Source organism: Gnatocerus cornutus, chromosome 3, assembly GCF_029298725.1.
Source record: "Gnatocerus cornutus isolate USDA-ARS CGAHR chromosome 3, icGnaCorn1.1, whole genome shotgun sequence".
In the NCBI taxonomy this organism is placed as follows: Eukaryota; Metazoa; Arthropoda; class Insecta; order Coleoptera; family Tenebrionidae; genus Gnatocerus; species Gnatocerus cornutus.
In genome coordinates, this window is record NC_142235.1 from 11,387,270 (window position 1) to 11,406,733 (window position 19,464).

Here is a 19,464-nt window from a genome sequence, read left to right on the forward strand (position 1 = left end):
TTGCGGTGTTGGTGGTGTTTTTTTTAAAAGAAAACGGACTTTATAATTTTGTTAATTATTTGTCTCTAGCTATAAAATATATTTTTTTTAACTTTGCCATAAAAATACATTTTCTGTCATTGTTTAGGACCTAAGAAACTCAAATTTTCTTCATTTTTTTCACTAGTAATTAACTTATGTTTCTACTAACTAGTAAGTGAAAAAGTTACAAAACAATGAGAGCAAGTGATTTGACATGTCAAAATTGACAATTACATTTTTATTTAATTTAAGCGAAATTTGAAAAAAATTATACTGCACTTTTAAGCTAATCTAAATTTTAATCATTCGTCAACTCTATTATTACAAGTTAACATTAGATTAAAACAAAACTCAACTTCACACGTCACCACGCGAGGCCCTCAAAATGTTTTCTGATGCCATTTGGAAATAAGCAATGGGATGGTGCATTATTTTTGGACGCAATTGTACTACCACTTCGCGGTTCAACCAGGCCCATTCACTATCCCTTTTCTTGGAAGCCCTCGCATGGTCTTCTCAGGACAAAAACGTCAAAGACACTTTAGAAGCCCTAATTTCCTCTTTCAGATTTTTTCCAGAGGTTCAACCAACCGGTCGAAACCAATCCATCGATCTGGAGATTTTGGTTGGGTGATCTACTGTATATCGTCTCCTCCAGGCCGAAAGATGCTGAGTACATCTTAAAAAACTTACAGAAAGGAACAATTACACTGTACCAATACACCGATGAAATTTGTTCATCCGTCCTTACAGCACCATGTGAGAGAGTTCAATAGTTTCAATGTGATCATAACATCCGAATTTTTGGATCACAGGTAGAGCAACCTAAGGAAGAATCTAAACGTGACTTTTGGTCCAAAGTTGATTGAAATTTTCGTGAAGTATGCAAAGAAGTTAACAATCGAATTGGAAGGAATTTCCGGAAAGAAAACTGACGTATTTCATATTGTCTGGGCTAACACTCTTAATACAGTTACTGGTAAGACAAATTTCCGGATTTCCACGTGTCTAAATGCACTTGTAGACACGTTGGGGGAAGTACAACCGGAGAAGCTCACAGAAACAGCAGCCAAATATATGCCTGTCGATGAAGAGTAAGTTTCTCAAAGAAGCAAGGTGGCGCTCATTTTTCTGCTAGGTTCGAAAAACTGACAGTCGAACGAATCGTTAATCCGTTGTTCTATTTCAAGTTCTTGTGGAAGATGAGTTCTACGTACAAAAACCTGTACAGATTGAAGGTCTTTGGCATGGGAATCGTCAAAGAAGTAAAGAATTTTTACTTTGAAATTTGGTCATAGCCTCTGCGTTTCAGGTTTATGACAAGAAGCCTGAACGAATTTCCAGTGAAACAAGTCTATTCTTCGATATTTTAAACCGATGTGGACACAATTTGAACCAGATTCTAGACGAAACGTCGATTTTTATGTTGGCGGCGAGCAAGACGGCGTCTCTTACCGTGGGGCGGTTCTTATAGTATTCAGCATTTACCCTGAAGTCCAAGTAAGACAAGCCCATTCTAACTCCCACTGAAAACCTATTCCAGAGAAAATGATGAAGAAATAACTTTCAACGAACTAAACAAACTCGAGTATTTAGACAAAGTTATCAAAGAGACTCTTTGGCTCTTACCACCGTCCCTATAATTATGCGCCTCGTGAATAAAACCATCGAAACCATTCTCCAGATGGTCAAGTTTTTCCAGATGGAACCAACGTGGCGATTCCGGTTTTCGCCATTTACAAGAATCCCGAATATTGGCCGAATCCTCTCTAGTTTGATTCCGATAGATTTTTGCCGGGAGAAGTTAAAAAGAGGCCGCGGTGTGCCTTCTTGCCTTTTAGTCACGGACCAAGAAAGTGTATCGGTGAGAATCAGAAGATTGAATTTTAATTTTGGTTTCCAGGTTTGAGCTACGGAATGGCCTCTATAAAGGTGCTTCTGGTGAAAATAGTAAGAAAGTTTGAGGTTCTTCCGGGAACGTATAAATCTGTGGATGAAATCGAAATGGTTTATCATTTCTTGGCGAAGCCGAAAAATGAGTATAGGGTGGTGTTGAAGAAGAGGTAGAACTGCTTCCAGCTGTTATTAGCTAATTAAATAACGTTGTGGTTTTGTGTATTATTGTCTAATTTTTCATGAGTCAAGAACTCAGTTTCAAATTTCAAGAACATTAAAGTCTTTAGCTGCACCCTGCAGTATCGGCCCATATGCATCCTAAATGCAGTGGGTAAGCTATTTGAAATTTTACTTAAAACAAGACTGGTGAAACAAATTGAAAACTGCGGTGGCCTAGCAACAAATTAATATGGTTTTACAAAAGGAGGATCAACAGTGAACGCTCTAGGAGAACTGATCAAAATTGTCGACAAAGTGAAAGAAACAAACATAGAAAAGTCTGAATGCTAGTCGTTTTTTATGTGAAAAATGCATTAAACTCGACAGACTGGGGGCTAATAATTCAGGCCCTTAAAAAACTTAATATAAACCCTTACCTAATATTAGTGGCTAAAGCCTACAATTGCGTCCAAAAATAATGCACCATGGTATGAACAGAATATGCACCCAACAATACATTTTACCCCTAGAACTTTTGGGTTGGTCTGCTTATGATCTGAGCGGTCAGTTTTCGTACAAGGGTGCGTCAGACAACCAATTTTTATTTACAACTCACTCTAAAACTCATGCAGATTGAGTCAACTAAACAACATGATTTGAAGAACATTGAAAGAAATTTTGAATCAATGTTTGTATTCTTAATCAATGACCCCATTTCCACTATAAGTTGATTGCGATTAAATTAATCACGCATTTAATTAAGTTTGATTGCTGACATTTGATTGAATTAAATATTAATTTTAATTAAAGATGTAATTTTTAATTTCTAATTTATTTCTTAAAATTATTGATTATTCTAACGTTCATTTTTCTTCACATAATTCGCTTTCATTGCTAAATAAGTAAATTTTAGAACAATTGATTTTTAATTCTGATCAATAGTAAGTTAACTAAGTATAGGCCGGTTTAATGCAATAATTGAAATTAAATTAGACTTGCAACTTACTTATGTCACTTCAACATAATGTTAAATATTTCATTTCATTCTAAATTGTTAGAGTAACAGTATCAATTTAGCAGTAGATTGTATAAAGGCACATTTAACAATCCTAGTGCTATTAAAGATTTGGCAACAATACTAGTGTTGTTAATTTTGCTAAACTGTTTACATGTTTTACTGATTATAACCACTAGCATTTATAATGTTTGAAGCGTCAATCACATTTTCTCGAGTTTTAGTTTTTCAAACATAGTTTTTTCAGATGTAAAAACCCCTGTAACGTTATTTGGTTTCGTAAAAATCTTTGATCAAAATCAAGGATCTAATTTTGTTTCTGTAAACCGGGTGTATAATTTTTTTAATTATTTGTCTCTAGCTATAAAATATAGTTTTTTTCAACTTTGCCATAAAAATACATTTTCTGTCATTGTTTGGGACCTAAGAAACTCAAATTTTCTTCATTTTTTTCACTAGTAATTAACTTATGTTTCTACTAACTAGTAAGTGAAAAAGTTACAAAACAATGAGAGCAAGTGATTTAACATGTCAAAATTGACAATTATATTTTTATTTAATTTAAGCGAAATTTGAAAAATTTCATACGGCACTTTTAAGCTAATCTAAATTTTAATCATTCGTCAACTCTATTATTACAAGTCCACATTAGATTAAAACAAAACTCAACTTCACACGTTGAGTAATCTACTATATTTGTCTGTTGGTCCTGAAACTTTATTTCTAAATATTTTTTTCCCAATTCCAGTAAATTTGAATCAACGAAAAGGCTGTAATTTATTGGGGATCAATTCTCATCATCAGACCCAGCACTTGAGGGTGATTATGTTTATAGGGTCTTGCGGTAAGTTTGGTGGAAACTGTTTAAAAAGTTAAAGTAATAAACGCTCCACCGTATTTATACGTTTCTTTTACCATCACAGCACAACAAAATAAGATCTGAATAATTTTAGAACAGGGTTTTTGCAAACATTGAAAAATTACCATTTTATGACTACCCAGATGTGCTGGGAAGATCATGAACGGACTTGTACCTGCCCCAGCGAGGCCCTCAAAATGTTTTCCGATGCTGTTTGGAAATATGCAATGGTATGGTGCATTATTTTTGGACGCAACTGTACATAGGAAATTTTGAGTGAAACAACGGTATTTAAAATATGACTTGAGGTCCGATTAATCGGCTATGCTGTCGATTTGGCGACGGTGATAGTTGACAAAACTACAGATATGCTAAAAGAGAAAGCCCAAACAACCATAGACTTAACATTCATTGGATGACTAAAAACGGATTGAAACTCGCAACACACAAAACTGAAGCAATATTCCTCTACCAAGGAAGAAGAAAATTCGGAGATAGGAATCATCTGCTAAAAGCCCTTAAAAAATTTAAATATCTGGGAGTTACCTTGGATGAAGATCTAATGATGAACAGACATGTAAATATTGTAAGCACAAAAGCGTAAGCCATGGTTAATAAACTCAACCGAGTACTGCCTAATATCGGAGGCCCAAAGGAAACCAAAAGATCGCTCATTATGGGAGTAGCACACTCAGTCATACTCTATGACTGCGAGATATGGAACAGGGCTCTTTACCTACAAAGCAATAAAGATAAACTTACCAGGATTCAACGAAGAATGGGCTTGCGAGTAATCTCGGCATATAGGATGGTTTCAACAGAAGCGCTACAAGTCCTTAGCAGCATACCGCCTATTGACTTGCCCGTAGAAGAGCGATTGAATCAAGGCCGTGGTATATCTAAGCCTGAAACTTGCAGAAAAAAAATAGATGCTTGGCAGGAGAGAAGTTGGGAAAACCTGGATGGTAAAGCTGCCTGGACCAAACGACTAATTTCCAAAATAAATGCCTGGATCGAAAGAAAATACGGAGAAACCAACTTCTTTGTTACACAATGCTTATCAGGCCATGGATGCTGTAGGTAATGACTACATGTTTAAAATCGGGAAACAGCCGACGGACACATGCTGGTACCGTATGGGTAAAGATTCTGAGAAACATACTTTACTGTACTGTGTAACGTTTCTAAAATGAGAACAAGGTCATTTATTAAGATTTTTATGAATTAGTGGATAAACGCGAGACACCGCTGGTATGGGAGGCGATTTAGGAGTCCCATAAATGCCTGGGTTCTTTTCCACCGTTGACACGACTACATCAGTGTTCAACCTAAAATGAATAATAGTCTAGTAAGTCTCCACAGTTCAAAACTTACTATTATCGCGTTTATCTTCTTTATCTTTTCTTCGGCTCCAATCCTAGGGGAAGTTGGATCAAGCCTTTGCCCCAAAAAATTTCGTGTGTTCGCCAGGAAGGGGTTGGTGAGGCGCAGACCACCCCTGAGCGTTTCAGACTGTCCCTCTGGAAGGTGTTGGCACCCTTCCAGTGAATTTCAGAGCCCACGTTCCTTCTTGTATCGTCGCACCGAACCCAGGGCGACTCGGTGTGGTTTAAAGCCCCTTTATGTTGTCCAGTCCAGGAATTCGTCATGACTGGTTCCCGTATCTTTATCTAAATCCCTACAAAAACCATTTTAGCTTTCAAGATCAACCCTCTCGCGACTACTATGTTAGATAACAGTATCACTTACCAACCTACGTTTATTGCGGACATTCACCAACAATAACAAACTAACATAACCTGTCAATCACGACTCTTTGACAAGTGCGACATTGAGAGCGCCCGCGGTACTCGCGCAGAGGTCAGAATCTTCTTATCATCCCCGAAATCACAGGTAGTGCCACCTACGATTCCTCGTGGTATTTTAACTCTCTTTTCCGTTTTGGGCTTCGAAGGAAGTAGACGTATTATTTTACCTTAAAGTACCGTATCTTTACCGTCTAAGCACTTCCTAGTACTATCTGAAGTCCCGTATTTGCGGCTAAGAACCCCAGAACCGCATTTAGTATCGTTCACCCTCAGAGAGATAATATTTCACGTTTTTTCTTTACGATATACTAATTTAGAAAATTAGGGTCGCACGGACGCCTACAACTCTTGCTCGTAGGCCTACAACTCTCGCACATACGCCTACAATTCTCGCCCGTAAGTCTATCAACGACTACCAGACTCTCGCCTGTACGCCTACAACACCCTTGCCCGTCGCCTTGAGTCCCCGATCGACCTCGTGGAGTAGTTGAGACTTTCTCGCCCGCTAACAACCACCCCGAGCGGCCACATACAGCCCGGACCAGACGACAGAGGCACCTGGAGCGTTCCCGACGGCGATAAGTACCTTTTTTTGTGATAATATCGTTTCGTTGCGTCACCGCCTGAGTCGTACTATCGACGTCACCGACAGCGTGCTTATATCGACTCCATCGAGAGTCTTGTTTGCCTGTAATTTGATTTTATTAATTTCTTGAGTTCAATTTAACTGATCATTATTATTTTTAATATTTAACCTTTTTTTAACATAGTCATTCTGTAAACCAATCACAGCTGTGACACGGTATCGAACCTGTCATTTAAATTTAACTAACCAACATCATCTCAAATTTCACCAATTGTCAATTTCACATTATTTATTAAAGCCTATTTTTTTTTAAACCATTTATTTTACTTCCGCGTAGCATTGAGCGACTTGCCTACTTTTAAATCAAACTAAGTTCTTGGCGCCCAGACTCTCTGGCCCACGACACCAGCTCACCAAAGGCTATAAGAGCACCGGTGCGGTGTCACCTACCGACCTTTTTTTGAAAGGTGTGACAACTGTCCTAAACGGCAAGTAGCAAGAGAACTTACGGAGAGAAAATTCAATAAAAAATTGAGCGTGGAAAAACTTATAACAATTACGACAAAATCCACAGAGTTCTGGGACTACGTGTCACAATTTATGGCACAGGTGAAAACCCAAAAGGAGAAAGACGATAGGCAGAAGCAGTTGTAAGTTATAGCAGGGGCGACAGGGAAGGCGGTGTGACCTGGTGGTTTTACATCCAAATTAAGGGTGTTTTTGTGCTATAATATCTATTGGTATTGAGTTATTGTAATATACCATCTCAATTTTTCTCGGATTTAAAAAAAAATTAAAATTACACTAATCAACAAATTTTGGAAAAAAAATTGTAATGAGGAAATGGAAAGTCTTTTCTGAAGTGAAATGCCTGACTGCCAATCTAAAATCCGTTTTGATCCATTAAGTCCAGATCCAGAGATATTCTTAATAATTAAATTTTGTTCAATTCTTCTTAAACACTTTCAAAAGTTTTAAACCTGCCTGGCAATGTTTTGGAAAGCTAACTTAATAAGCTTTCCAATAACCTATAAAACTCATCACTAAAGTACACTCTATGATATTATTGAAAAACTAACTTTTTCGATAACTTCTATAGTTTGTTGGGTAGCTTATTTCTAGAAATGGATTATAGAACTAAAAAAATAAAAGTGAACGCGAAGTATTCAAAAAGGACTTACTTAGAAATATCTTGACCTGATAGAGCAAAACATGCTGCAGATTTAGAATTAAGAGATAATTCTACTTTAGAAATGTCTCTCTACTGCTTCAGAAAACATGTGAACAAAAACTAAACTTTTGTTTAACTAAGATAATATGATTATACACAGTCTGTGATTTGTAGAAAGTCAATTTTCAGTTAAGTACTTCAAAGTAAAATAACTCTTTTATTTCAAATGAATCTCAATATTTTTAACACGAAGAATTTATATTAATTTTTACAGATTTTCTCAGCATGCTTTGGAAAAGTGGCAATAGATGAAGTCAACGCTAATGAAATAAGACAGTCACTGCTCTAACCCTGTAAAAATAGAGTGCTCTTGATTCAAAAGGCACGATTATTTGTTATAAATAAAACAGTTGCTTAAGTAGCCGTGTTAAAAAGAAGTGAGATTTGCTACTAATATCGGCATTAATATCAGTTAAACAAACCAGTTTTAATCAATAAACCACAGAATATTATAAAGAATGAATGTAATTACAAGGACCATTAGCACAATTCATGAATTATTCAGGACATAAAATATGAAAAAGAAACAATATAAGAACAAGAACAACCACGCAACATTTATTAATTTAACAAGTTTCCGAGTGATAATGGGTTCTTTTAAAGTCCCGGTCTTTTCACTGAAGACTCACTTTCACCACTTTTTTACAAAATTATCTTCAGGTACGAAAACCTAAAAAAAAATTCACCCAAACCGCCTTTCAGGTGACCCTCTGTGGCTACTAAGACTCGCTTCTATCGATTTTGTAAAAAATCCGCTCATTTACCATCTATCAAAGTTAACATTTTTCAATTTGGCGCTTCTTATTCTTGTCGAGACCTTCCACTTCTTGCACCTTTTCGACCAAGCGTCCTTCGTCAAATACTATGCATCATACGGATCTACGATTTTCGTAAGTCATGCTACTTGTGGTACTACTTACTGATCGCTTTTCCAGTTCTTATCAACGGCTTACGCTATCTCAAAGATGGCTCAGACGTATGCCCCGGAAATGAAGAATTTCATTTTTTGGTCAAACGCGTCTGCGAGTCAAAAGCAAATCCTGAAGGAATCTCTCTACCTTAACTGCTTTGGTCTGTTTATTCTAACAATTAGTGTGGTAACTGGGGTGATCCATATGGTACCCTTCTATGACGACAAAGAAGTGTACGTCTTTCTAGTGATCTTTGAATCGGCGTTTCCACGTTGGTACTACTTCTTCGCATGGTGGTACCGAGTAAGCCTAATACCGGCTATAACATTGGCAGTCTCTTGCTTTACAACCACTATCTATGTCTTCACGCAGTTTCGTTTTCAGTGTTATCTCCTCATAGATTTCTTAAAGGAAATAGATGTCGCTACAGACGTGGAGGAAAAGTTGCGAATTTGTATCAAACGCCACGTCTACTTATGCGCGTAAGTTGTTTTTTTAGAACTACAACCACGCCGAGATAGTTTCATAGCACGCATGAAGAAGGAAGTCGGTTTTATAGTCGCCATCTTCTCCATCTCTGCAGTTTTTCTTGCTATCAGCCTCTGGATGTCTTTCTTATCAGTAAGTTGAGCATAAGTACCGAATCTTAATTTAATCCCTCCCGAGGTCCACAACCTGTCAAGTATCCACTTCTTACGCTTTCTGACTCTTCTTCTGGGAGCTGGAATCGTCTTCACTCACATTGTGATCACCGGACAGTTAGTTGAAGACGTGGTAAGTTGGCCTCCTTGCTTCTCTTTCAACTATGTCGTATTCCAGTCCGAACTGATCCTGGAGGTGTTGAAACAGACAAATTGGTACTGCTGGGAGCGCAAAAATCAAAAGTTGTTCTTGACTTTGCTCATAAAGGCAAAGAAACCTCTCCAACTGAGCTTTTCTACTTCGATGGCTATAAATTACGAGTGGGCAATTGCTGTGAGTGAAAATTTAGTTGTGGTGGATTGAACACAGAGTTTTTAGGTCGTCAAGTTTGTTTATTCGATGGTGTCGGTGATGAGGAGGTTCAAACATTGAGGGCGGTACTACCAACCAAAATTTAGTTATAAGTGCTACCAAGTACATTCCTTCTAATTAAATTTTTGGCTAAAATGACCCAAAACATTTATAGGAAAAGTACACCATTCCTATAACACTCAAGACTTTGCTACCTACAAACCACATTTTAAAAATAACGGCAAACTCGTTTTCTTTTCTCGTGCTTGTAAGCACTTACGCTTTCGTGTCTTTTGGCAGCCGGAATGGTGTCATCTCCTTCTTTAAATATAAATTTTCGAATATGTACAACTATGTATAGTGTGATAAATTGTTGAAGTTTAGCTTTTTGTTTAATTGTAACCACAGTAATGTTGTTGTAAAGAGTTTTTGAGAAAATCAATAAAATAAAAGTCATTTTAGTTTTTTCTCTTCCAACCACCGAAAATCTCTAAAAGGTTATGGGCCCAGGCGTTGATTCATTAGGAAATTAGTGTATCTGCAAGATTAAATGTTTTTCTAAGAATTCACTGTTGCTGGAAGACTGTGTTTGTTACATCAAGATTTACTTCCTGTAAATGAGGAAGAAGATGGACAAAACGACAAATATTAATGTTCAGAAGTTTGATGGAGAGAATTTTCAACTTTGGAAATTTCAGATGAACATTATTTTTAAGGCTCAAGGTTCAAGTGACATAATCGAAGGAAAATTTGTGAAACCAAGTGGAAAGGGAACCCAGAATAATTTGAAAGAATGGAAAGACCAGAATGCAAGGGCAATGTTAATATTGTCCACATCCATGGAATTTCAACAATTGCAAACTGTTATGATCTGTGCTGCTGTAATGTGGAGAAGATTTAAATTAATTCATGAACAACGGTCATTATTTAACAAAGTATGTTAGAAAGGGTTGATTTTCGTGATCTTTTGACACCTGTAATTTATTGGTTGCCTATTTTAGTGTATCAGCATGGCGAATTTCATTGTCCGTTACGAATTCTGTTTAATTATGTTAGTTGTTAGTCAGTTTTGTTAGGTACATACCAGTTCGGAGGTGACTGGAGGAATACGTTTGAGCCTCAGAATTTTAGCTGGAGGACTGCTACAAGTTCCTCGGAGTTGTCTAGGTTGCAACTCTTTAGTTTTCGTCTTTGCTTCAATTTTTCTAACTTCTATTTTCTTCCTTTTCACAACCACGTTAGCCTGTTTGGTGTTGATCGTGTCGTGGTACTATCTTCTTTTTGACCGCAACATCAACGGTGCTAACTCTTTGCTATTTTTTTTCTTCTTGCTATCTGTTATTCTGTCCATCTTGTGCGTTAAGGTCTACGATTAATTTTTTAAATAATTTTCCATCTGTTTTCTTACCGTTTGCTTCGTTTTGCTAGTCTTTACGATTGCTTTCATTCTTTGATTCGGATAACCCCAAATTTTCACCTGTCAAGGGGTCACCTTCTTGATGACGAAATGTGACGTAAAGCTGAAGAAGCGATAGCAGCCATTCTGGTTCCGGTAGATCACTTGCGGTTTAGATTTTGAGTCATACGAAACTCCAGAGTTTTCCGATCTTTTTGAGTTTTTGGAGAGTGATTTAGTGGCCTTTTTCCTTGGTTGGTACGTTGGTACGTTGATGGGTCACTAACCGTGAACAACGAGGAAGCGGTTATTGAGATTTTTGAAGAGGAACCTGAAACGAGCATAAGTATTGTGGTTAGAAATCTTGAAATGTCCACCTCTTCTGTTCAACGTATTCTTAAAGACGAACGAATGCACCCATTTCATTATACTAAAGTGCAATGTCTTACGCCGGAAGATTATCCTCTAAGAGTGGAGTTTTGTCCTTGGCTTCTGCGGGAACATGAAGCAAATGAGAACTTCGTCAAAAGCATATTGTTTACAGACGAATCTTGCTTTTAAAAAGATGGATTTTTCAATCAAAGAAATTTTCATGTTTGGGGGCGAGATAATCCGCACGTCTTCAGGCAAAGTAATCCCCAGCAAAGATTTTCTGTCTATCTTTGGGCTGGAATTTTTGGGAACGCCATAGTAAATTGTTTTGAGAACAAGTTATACGCAATTATAAAACATCACATTCTTTCAGGTTGGCCTGTACGAATTTCCCGCCAGACTCAACGGCCAAATTTATACAAATTTTTTACTTGATGATTTGGACATGCTGCTAGACAATATTCCTCTACAAAGATTAAGAAATGTTGACATTAATAATATTTGGTTCCAACATGGCACATTTTGCAAATGTAACTAGGAATCATTTAGATGTTAGATTTCCTAATGCATGGATAGGCCGCGGAGGCCCAAGACGTTGGCCCCCCAGGTCGCCAGACTTTACGCCCTTAGATTTTTTCCTTTGGGGACACGTCAAGAATTTGGTGTACCGAAATATGCCTGAAAATATTAACGTGTTAAGAAACCGCATTCAAGAAGCATTTGCTTCAATAACAGCTGAAATGGTCAGTAATGCTAGGGCAAGTCTACTGAGAAAAGCTGCTCTGTGCATTCAAGTGGAAGGAAGAAATTTTGAACATTTACTTTAAAAACTATTTACCTATTTATTTATTCAAATTTATACCGCTAATTCATTCATTCTTGTTATTTCTGTATTTATTTACTTATTTGTTTTTCGGATTCTGTTAATTTTAAAGTTTGAGTCTATTATTTCATTTTGTTGGTCTCAAAATAAACTTGTCAATTTTTATGAGAAGACGTCACCTAAAAAATTTCGTCAGTGTAACAACAATGCAAAAATATTTAAGATGCATCCATAGTTACAAATAAATCAGAAAAAGCTAATTTTCAGGTAACTTAACATCAGCAACACGATTGGTTAGTTTAAATTGTTCATTTTCTGATCACTATTAAAGATGGATTTTTTTAAACATTTTTCCAATTATTCCCAGAAGATTGTCAATATATCGTTTCATTTTGGTCCGCTATTCTGATAGACCCTGTATTTGTCTCTGGTTAGTTTCTTCTTTTTCTGGTTGTTCAGGTAAGCTACATCGAGTACCTAGGATGCGGGGTACTCTCAAGTCGTAGCCGGAGGATTCTGGCGCCCTCAAGAATATCGGGTCGGTGAGTTTTAGCGAACCCACCCAGACTGAGCTACCGGCGTAGATTTGTCACCAGCCGGCCCGAGCGACTTTGGTTTCTTTTTTTTTTCACAGTTTTTTGCGTGACACTAACTTCAACGACATGAAACGGTAAAGAAAACATAAAATTTCAAGTTACAATATTTTATTCTCTAAACTCATGATATTCTTCTCACATTGTTAGATTCTTCACCGCTTTGATCACAAAATAAATGTTTAGCTGTAATTTTCACTGTTATTTAAATTATTTCTTTGTGAGTGCATTGATAAATCTCACCCTAACTTCGTTTTATAGTCGTGTGGTTCCTTCTCACGTGTTGTGTTACCAGTTTTTTAACTTTTGCTTTATAACCGCATTTATCACATGTAAACCATTTAATTTCTGAGTCAGATAAATGTTTTATCACGTGATTTCTTAAGCTTATTTTTAATTTAGCTTTATAATCACAATGCTCACAAGCAAACCATTTAATTTCAGAGTCACTTAAATGTTTACAAATTATGTGTCGTGTTAAGTGCTTTCTAAATTTAGCTTTATAATCACAATGATCACAAGCGAACCATTTAATTTTAGAGTCACATAAATGTTTACTTCTCGTGTGTTGTGTTAAATCTGATTTTCTTTTACATTTATTAATTAATTACATTTATCGCACTGAAACCATTGAATTTCTGAATCACTTAAATGATTGGATATCATGTAAGTATCATGACAGTAAGTAAGTAAGTTGGATTTTGTATTGTTTTTATAATCGCAGTTTGCACATTGAAACCACTTAATTTCAGAATGACTCAAATGTTTCGTTTTAATGTGATGTGTTAATTTTGATTTGTATGTTGCTTGAAACTCACATTTGTCACATTTGAACTTCCAAATTTCATCGACATTTGAATGTTTATTTTTAAAATTATGATTTGATACTTTGATATCTTTTCGCTGTTTCACCTTTTTGATTAATCTTACATGATTATTAACACTACTTGATGGACAATTCTTTAAGACATGTTTTAACCAGTCAAATACAAAAAAGGTCTCAAAACCGCAGTCAATACAACTGTAACTTTGCACTTTGTGATGATTCGTTTTGTCGAGATGAAACTCTTGCAAATGCTTCTTAAAACTTATGCTCGAGTCCGTTGTAAGGTTACAGTCGTCACAACGATACATTTCTAGAGAATTCGAACAATCGTACCATTGGAATTGCAGTTGTTGGTGTCGCCTGACGTGATTGATCATGGTAATCATCGATGTTGTCTAAAACTTGCAGACTTTACAGTGATGAGTGTTTCGTTTTTTGGGGTTAAACCGAGCAATTGCCTCAGAGTATCTCAGGTCTAACATATTTACGATCCTAGATACTAGATTTAGAAAATTGACCAGTTAGTAAATACAAGAACTTACCAATGAGCAAACTTTTAGATGCACTAATGTTAATAAAACAACCACGTGCTAATCAAAATGGCGAAGCAGATGCCGGTAGAAAAGCCGTTTTCAGTACAGGAAGTACAGTGGTGGGGAGTGAGTTTCAGCGATCCAAGCGAGTGACCCACGCAACTATCAGAGTGAGCGCGAGATTTGAAGTTGAAGGTTGATAGTGATTCTTTTGCAAGTCTGCACTCAATTCTACAAGATCAATAAGGGAGAGTAACTTAATCATTCGAACAATGTAATTGTTCCAATAATTAAGATTCCCTTATTGATCATGCTGAATAGGGAGAATGCAAAGAATGTAACCTATATGTTTTTGTACCAAATTTTGTAGAATATTATTCAAATAACGCAGTGGTGCAAAAATTTTTGGAAAATACATGACGGTTTTGCCAAAATTGGCTAAAGAAATTTAAATATTCAGGCGGGAGCTAAAACACTTTTTCATTGGTTTGACGTCACATCTCAGCTGCACGCTCCGCCTACTGATTCCGTATGCAGAACATTTGTTTAACACAAGCGTTGCAATTTATGGTTGTTTTTGCAAAAAAAATTATACACAATCGAAACGGAATTTCAAAAAGCCGACACACAAAATTTGAGACACGTAGATGTGCGAATGATATGGGATTTTTTATCAAGAAATCCTAACTTTGCGGTGAAAGTGTCGCGGTAACTACATCTTTCTTTAACTTGATATGTCAGTTTACAATCTATGGTTAAATTTTTATTATTCAAGAGAAATACAATTCTAATTATTATGTTGATGTTTCTTATTCAACCGGTATACTTTCACACTAAACATGGGACTTTTACATCGATTTTTTATTAATATCAATTTTTCCAAAAAAACATCGATTTTTAATACATATATTTTTATTTTCGATGTATCATTAAAAATCGATGATTGCGGTTTCGATGTATGTATTTTATTTTGCACTCTTGATTTTGGTGATATTTTGTTTGGTTGGTTGTCAACGTATAGAACCAAAGCAAGGCGTAATTTAATTGTGCTGCGATCACGTTATGGCACCATGTGCTAATGTTCCATTGTAATTTGCGTTCACATGTATGTACCTACATGCTAAAATGTGTACACTGTTGTCTGTTGTTGTTCTAAACTGATGAATAACTAGTTGGTAAGTGTAAAACAAATAAGTTTTTGATCATTAATTTGGCAATTAGTATAGTAAAATGCCGTCCAAGAGTCCGGTGTGGAGATACTTTCATAAAAAAGAAAATGGCTGTGCTATATGTAAGCTATGCGGAAAAAAGCTAAAAACTTCAGGAAATACAACAAATTTATTCGGACATGTACAAAGGATGCATAAGAACCATATTAATCAAGAGACATACTCTTCGCCTTCACCCCCTCCAATTCCAGAAGACAATCACCAGGTGAGAAGATCATCAGTGGAACAGAGTTGCAGTTCAAGTCAGGCTTCGACTTCGACAAGTTCGACCGTAACACTTGATTTAGATTCCTCAACCAACACTATGATGTTAAACAATAAACCATTGTCTTCAAACTCTTCAAGTATTGAAAAATGTTTTACAAATATTACTAGTTTTAAGAGAGGTGGCCAGAAAGATACCCAAATTACTAATGCAATATTGTTTATGAGTTGTAAAGATAATTTTCCACTATCGACTGTTGAAAATGAAGGATTTAAATACCTATTAAAAAAAATGTTACCTTTATATAAGCTGCCCTGCAGAAAAACATTTTCAAATTTACTCAGTAATAAATATAATGTGCTAACCGATTTGGTAAAACATAAATTATCAAACTATGAATTTTTTAATCTAACTACAGATGTTTGGAGTGATACATCCCAAAGCAAAAGTTATTTAGGTGTAACTCTTCACTTCTTAGACGGACTTGAAATGAACACTGTCACGCTTGGAGTCTACCCTTTAGACCAAAGACACACTTCTGATTATATATCTATAAAATTTGAAGAAGCGTTAACCCAGTGGAATTTACCAAAAGAAAAGATTTTAAATATTGTTACAGATAATGCTGCAAACATGAAAAAAGCTATTATTGATATGTTTTCTGAGAAAATACATTTGTCTTGCTTTGCACATACGCTTAATCTTGTTCTGGATAGTTCCTTTAAAGTTTCACGTGATATTGAAATGTAATTTCTAAAGTCAAAAGTATAGTAACTTTTTATAAACAGAGCGTTAGTGCTGCCGATAAGCTTCGCCAACTACAAACTAAAGATGGTGTGGCTGAATCTGATGTTATAAAATTAAAACAAGAGGTCGCAACGAGGTGGAACTCAAAATATTATATGATTGATAGATTTCTTACCCTGGCGAAATACATTGCAACAGTTAGTTTAGAGGATTCTAGGATTCTGTCATGCTCAACGCTAATGAAGTGGAAATATTAAAAGAGTTAAAACAGTTACTGAAACCCCTTGAAATGGCTACAAAGGAGCTTTCTGGAGAAAAGTATGTAACTGTTAGTAAAATTATACCAATGGTAAGATGTTTGAAAGAGACAATTGTTAATTTTTTGCCACAACATGAACAGGTTACACTGTTCAAGGAGCAAATACTTCAACAAATTCAGATACGGTTTGGAAAATTGGAAAAAATAGAAAAGTTGGCAATTGGAACATTGCTAGACCCAAGGTTTAAGAAAATTCATTTTAAGGATTACTTGGCCGTCGAGACCGCTGTAAATAGTATTAAAAGAAAAGCAAAAGAACTCTCAAATTTTAACGACACATTTGTGGAAACAGTTTCTGTGGAAAGAGAAGGGAATTCAACTGCTAATAAAGAACGTGATGACAACTTTGACATTTGGAATTATCATAAATCTTTGGTAGACGATTTTGCTTTGAGGGTTACTAGAGAAGAAAAGGATGAAATTGGTTTTTTAATTAGTCAGGAGCTGTCACTTTATTTAAGTACTGCAGTCAGTGATTTAAATGTAAACCCATTTCTCATCTGGCAAAATCTAAAATTTAATTATCCTCATCTATATCCAGTCGCTAAGCAGTATCTTCAAAATATAGCCACATCAGTTCCTGCTGAGCGTCTATTTTCTAAAGTCGGTCATATTTTAAGTGACAGAAGGTGCCGCATCAAACCCGAGAGGTTGGATAAAATGGCCTTTTTAAATTCTTTAAATGAAGAAGACTGGAATTTAATTTGATTTAAAGCAGTTATATTTTAGAATTTTCTTTATTCTTATTAATCTTGAATTTGTTATTTTTTTATAATTTATTTACTTTATATTTTGTTTATAACTTAAGTTTTTATTTATTTTTGTTTTTTTTTGTATTTGTGTAAGACGATAAAAATGTGGTATTTGTAATAATGATGATGACGTAACTGGGAGTCATTAATGTTGTAATTAAGAGCCCTTGGATTGGCTCAGTAACTTATGCGCACCCTCAGTAGGGGGAAACGACGCCAGAATGTGTGGCTTAAGTCAGTAAGGATTGGGCGGTGAAAGTGAAGAGTAGAATGAGTGTCGTGCGTGAAGGTGTTCTGGATGGGAACAATTTCCAGAACACCGGAGTGTTTACCTGGATGGGCGTCATTTCCAGGTAGCGTTCTGGATGGGCATAATTTCCAGAACGTTGGTGTAATAATTTGGACGGGCACAATTTCCAAGTGGCGCTCTGGATGGGCATAATTTCCAGAGCGTCGGTGTATTGACTTGGATGGGCATAATTTCCAAGTAGCGTTCTAGATGGGCATAATTTCTAGGACGCTGGTATGGTGACTTGGATGGGGATAATTTCCAAGTTGCGTTCTGGATGGGGATAATTTCCAGAGCGCGGGTTTGATTGCTTGGATGGGAATAATTTCCAAGTGGCGTCTGGATGGGAATAATTTCCAGTACGCGGGTGGGTACGGTGATGGTAGATTTCACCGTACTCGAAGAAAGAAAAAGATGCCGAGATGCTGCCAAGACGTGGGTGTCGACCAGCCGTTCGAGTAACTCTCCAGGGTCGGAGTAAGGACATGGGTGTCCTGCCGTTGCAGAAAATGGGGTCAGTGCCAGTAATCCGAGCCGCTATCCAGCGATGGGGCAGGGGGCGGAGCTCCCCCGGTAAGTTAACCCATTATAAATGATTAAGGCCGATAAGGCAGGTGGCAATATGTTTGTTGCGAGAATTCCGTGACTTCCCAGTTGAGCTAAGCCCGGACCTGACTAAATAAGGGTGTTCCGGAAGGGGTGAGTCAAGTAGCATTGTGTTGGTAGTTAGAAGTACCCTTTCAAGGAAAGAAATTGAGTACAACCCTGTAATGAGGGTTGGTTTCGTAAATTCAGCATTTAAGCGTAAAAAATCGATTTACATTTGTTTATTATTTTGATGGTTTATTAAGAATTTTATTTATTTTTGTTTTTCACAATAAACTATGTTATATTGAGTTTTTTATTTACTATTTTTCAAAATCGATGTTTTCTCCGATGTATTAAAGATCGATGTAATTGTGCTCTTGTTGAAATTGAGTTCAACATCGATTTTTTTACTCGATGTTCCCATGTTTAGTGAGCGGTCGTAAATTATGAGATTTGAAGAAGATGATTTGCGTTAGTTGTACTGTTGATTGCCTATTTTTGATTTGTTTTTTTATTAATAACTTCAAAATTATAGCATAATGACAAAAACAAAAATGTCACCTCCATAGAGGTTTTAATTCTCCACATGTTGGTATTTTTTTTAACTTCCTATGTTGCTTCATATTCCTTAAAAACGAAAAATGGGAATTTCAGTTTTTAATTAATTAAAGTCAAATTTTTCACTTTTTCAAAATTCGAAGATGTCACCTCCATAGCTCTACCTGAGACGCATACATACAGAGGTCGAGCGACTTTTCAAAGTCCAAAATGCGCTTCAAAAACGAAAAATCGTCAGCCATATACCGGGTATATGCGTAGCGTAGAGCCTTAACAGATCTACAGTTTTGAGCATGTTGGGAACGATGACGACATTTTTCATTGCTTTGATACAGCTTCAACAAAGTGGGCCGAAAACTGATTAAAAGAGTTTGTTTAGATTGTCTGTTTAAATTAATAATTAAAAAATTAGTTAGTTTACAAATGAGTTTTATGTCAGAGTTAAACACTTTTTCCGCCGCACCTGGAAGTCGCGAGTTCGATTTTCGTTTGGGTTTTTTCATATCTCTGCAAGTCTGACCCAAACTATTAGTTTTACATCTTATCTTTTTCTATTTGTAACTTCTTCATTTTTCTTCGTTCTTCGTGATTTTTCCTACTGCTTCCTGTTTGTTCCCATTTCATTTCTCTTTTGTTCTTCTTTGACTCTTTTAAAAACTCGTTTAGGTTATTATTATTGTTATTACAAATAATATGCCAAGTGTTTTTGAAATACACCATCAAAAAAAGACGAAATTGGTGAAGACAAATAGAAT

The 19,464-nt window shown here is 36.1% G+C and overlaps 2 protein-coding genes, 1 long non-coding RNA gene and 1 pseudogene across 6 annotated transcripts; 2 read left to right on the forward strand and 2 right to left on the reverse strand.

The window, feature by feature from the left end:
- The first annotated feature begins 1,033 nt into the window (after positions 1-1,033).
- LOC148176890 (uncharacterized) lies at positions 1,034-1,500 on the forward strand. The gene is made up of 3 exons (XM_088033220.1): positions 1,034-1,041; positions 1,115-1,286; positions 1,334-1,500. The coding sequence occupies exons 1-3, from the start codon at positions 1,034-1,036 to the stop codon at positions 1,493-1,495; spliced, it is 342 nt and encodes a 113-aa protein (XP_087889346.1). The 3' UTR covers positions 1,496-1,500.
- Positions 1,501-5,207: 3,707 nt separating this feature from the next.
- LOC148176891 (uncharacterized) lies at positions 5,208-5,899 on the reverse strand. 3 transcript variants are annotated; one of them, XR_015769803.1, is made up of 3 exons: positions 5,708-5,899; positions 5,325-5,628; positions 5,208-5,278 (listed from the first exon to the last, which is right to left on the reverse strand). It is a non-coding gene; the product is annotated as an uncharacterized LOC148176891 (long non-coding RNA). The 3 variants fall into 3 exon arrangements; XR_015769802.1 differs by having other exon boundaries at positions 5,704-5,899; XR_015769801.1 differs by having other exon boundaries at positions 5,216-5,278; positions 5,700-5,898.
- Positions 5,900-12,787: 6,888 nt separating this feature from the next.
- LOC148176892 (uncharacterized) lies at positions 12,788-14,104 on the reverse strand (annotated as a pseudogene). The gene is made up of 4 exons (XR_015769855.1): positions 14,032-14,104; positions 13,286-13,981; positions 12,913-13,250; positions 12,788-12,849 (listed from the first exon to the last, which is right to left on the reverse strand). The product of XR_015769855.1 is annotated as an uncharacterized LOC148176892 (transcript).
- Positions 14,105-15,100: 996 nt separating this feature from the next.
- On the forward strand, positions 15,101-17,230 carry LOC148176893 (E3 SUMO-protein ligase ZBED1-like). Its single transcript, XM_088033221.1, has 5 exons — positions 15,101-15,127; positions 15,195-15,197; positions 15,244-16,202; positions 16,253-16,382; positions 16,421-17,230. The coding sequence occupies exons 1-5, from the start codon at positions 15,101-15,103 to the stop codon at positions 17,228-17,230; spliced, it is 1,929 nt and encodes a 642-aa protein (XP_087889347.1).
- The last annotated feature ends 2,234 nt before the right edge of the window (positions 17,231-19,464 follow it).

Bases quoted from the DNA above. Each gene is read 5' to 3' on its own strand.
- LOC148176893 (XM_088033221.1), top strand. From the start codon at position 15,101: ATGTTCCATTGTAATTTGCGTTCACAT. The intron at 16,203-16,252 runs GTAATTTCTAAA...ACAGAGCGTTAG, and splicing joins GTTTCACGTGATATTGAAAT to TGCTGCCGATAAGCTTCGCC. The intron at 16,383-16,420 runs GCGAAATACATT...AGAGGATTCTAG, and splicing joins TTGATAGATTTCTTACCCTG to GATTCTGTCATGCTCAACGC.
- LOC148176890 (XM_088033220.1), top strand. The intron at 1,287-1,333 runs GTAAAGAATTTT...TCTGCGTTTCAG, and splicing joins GCATGGGAATCGTCAAAGAA to GTTTATGACAAGAAGCCTGA.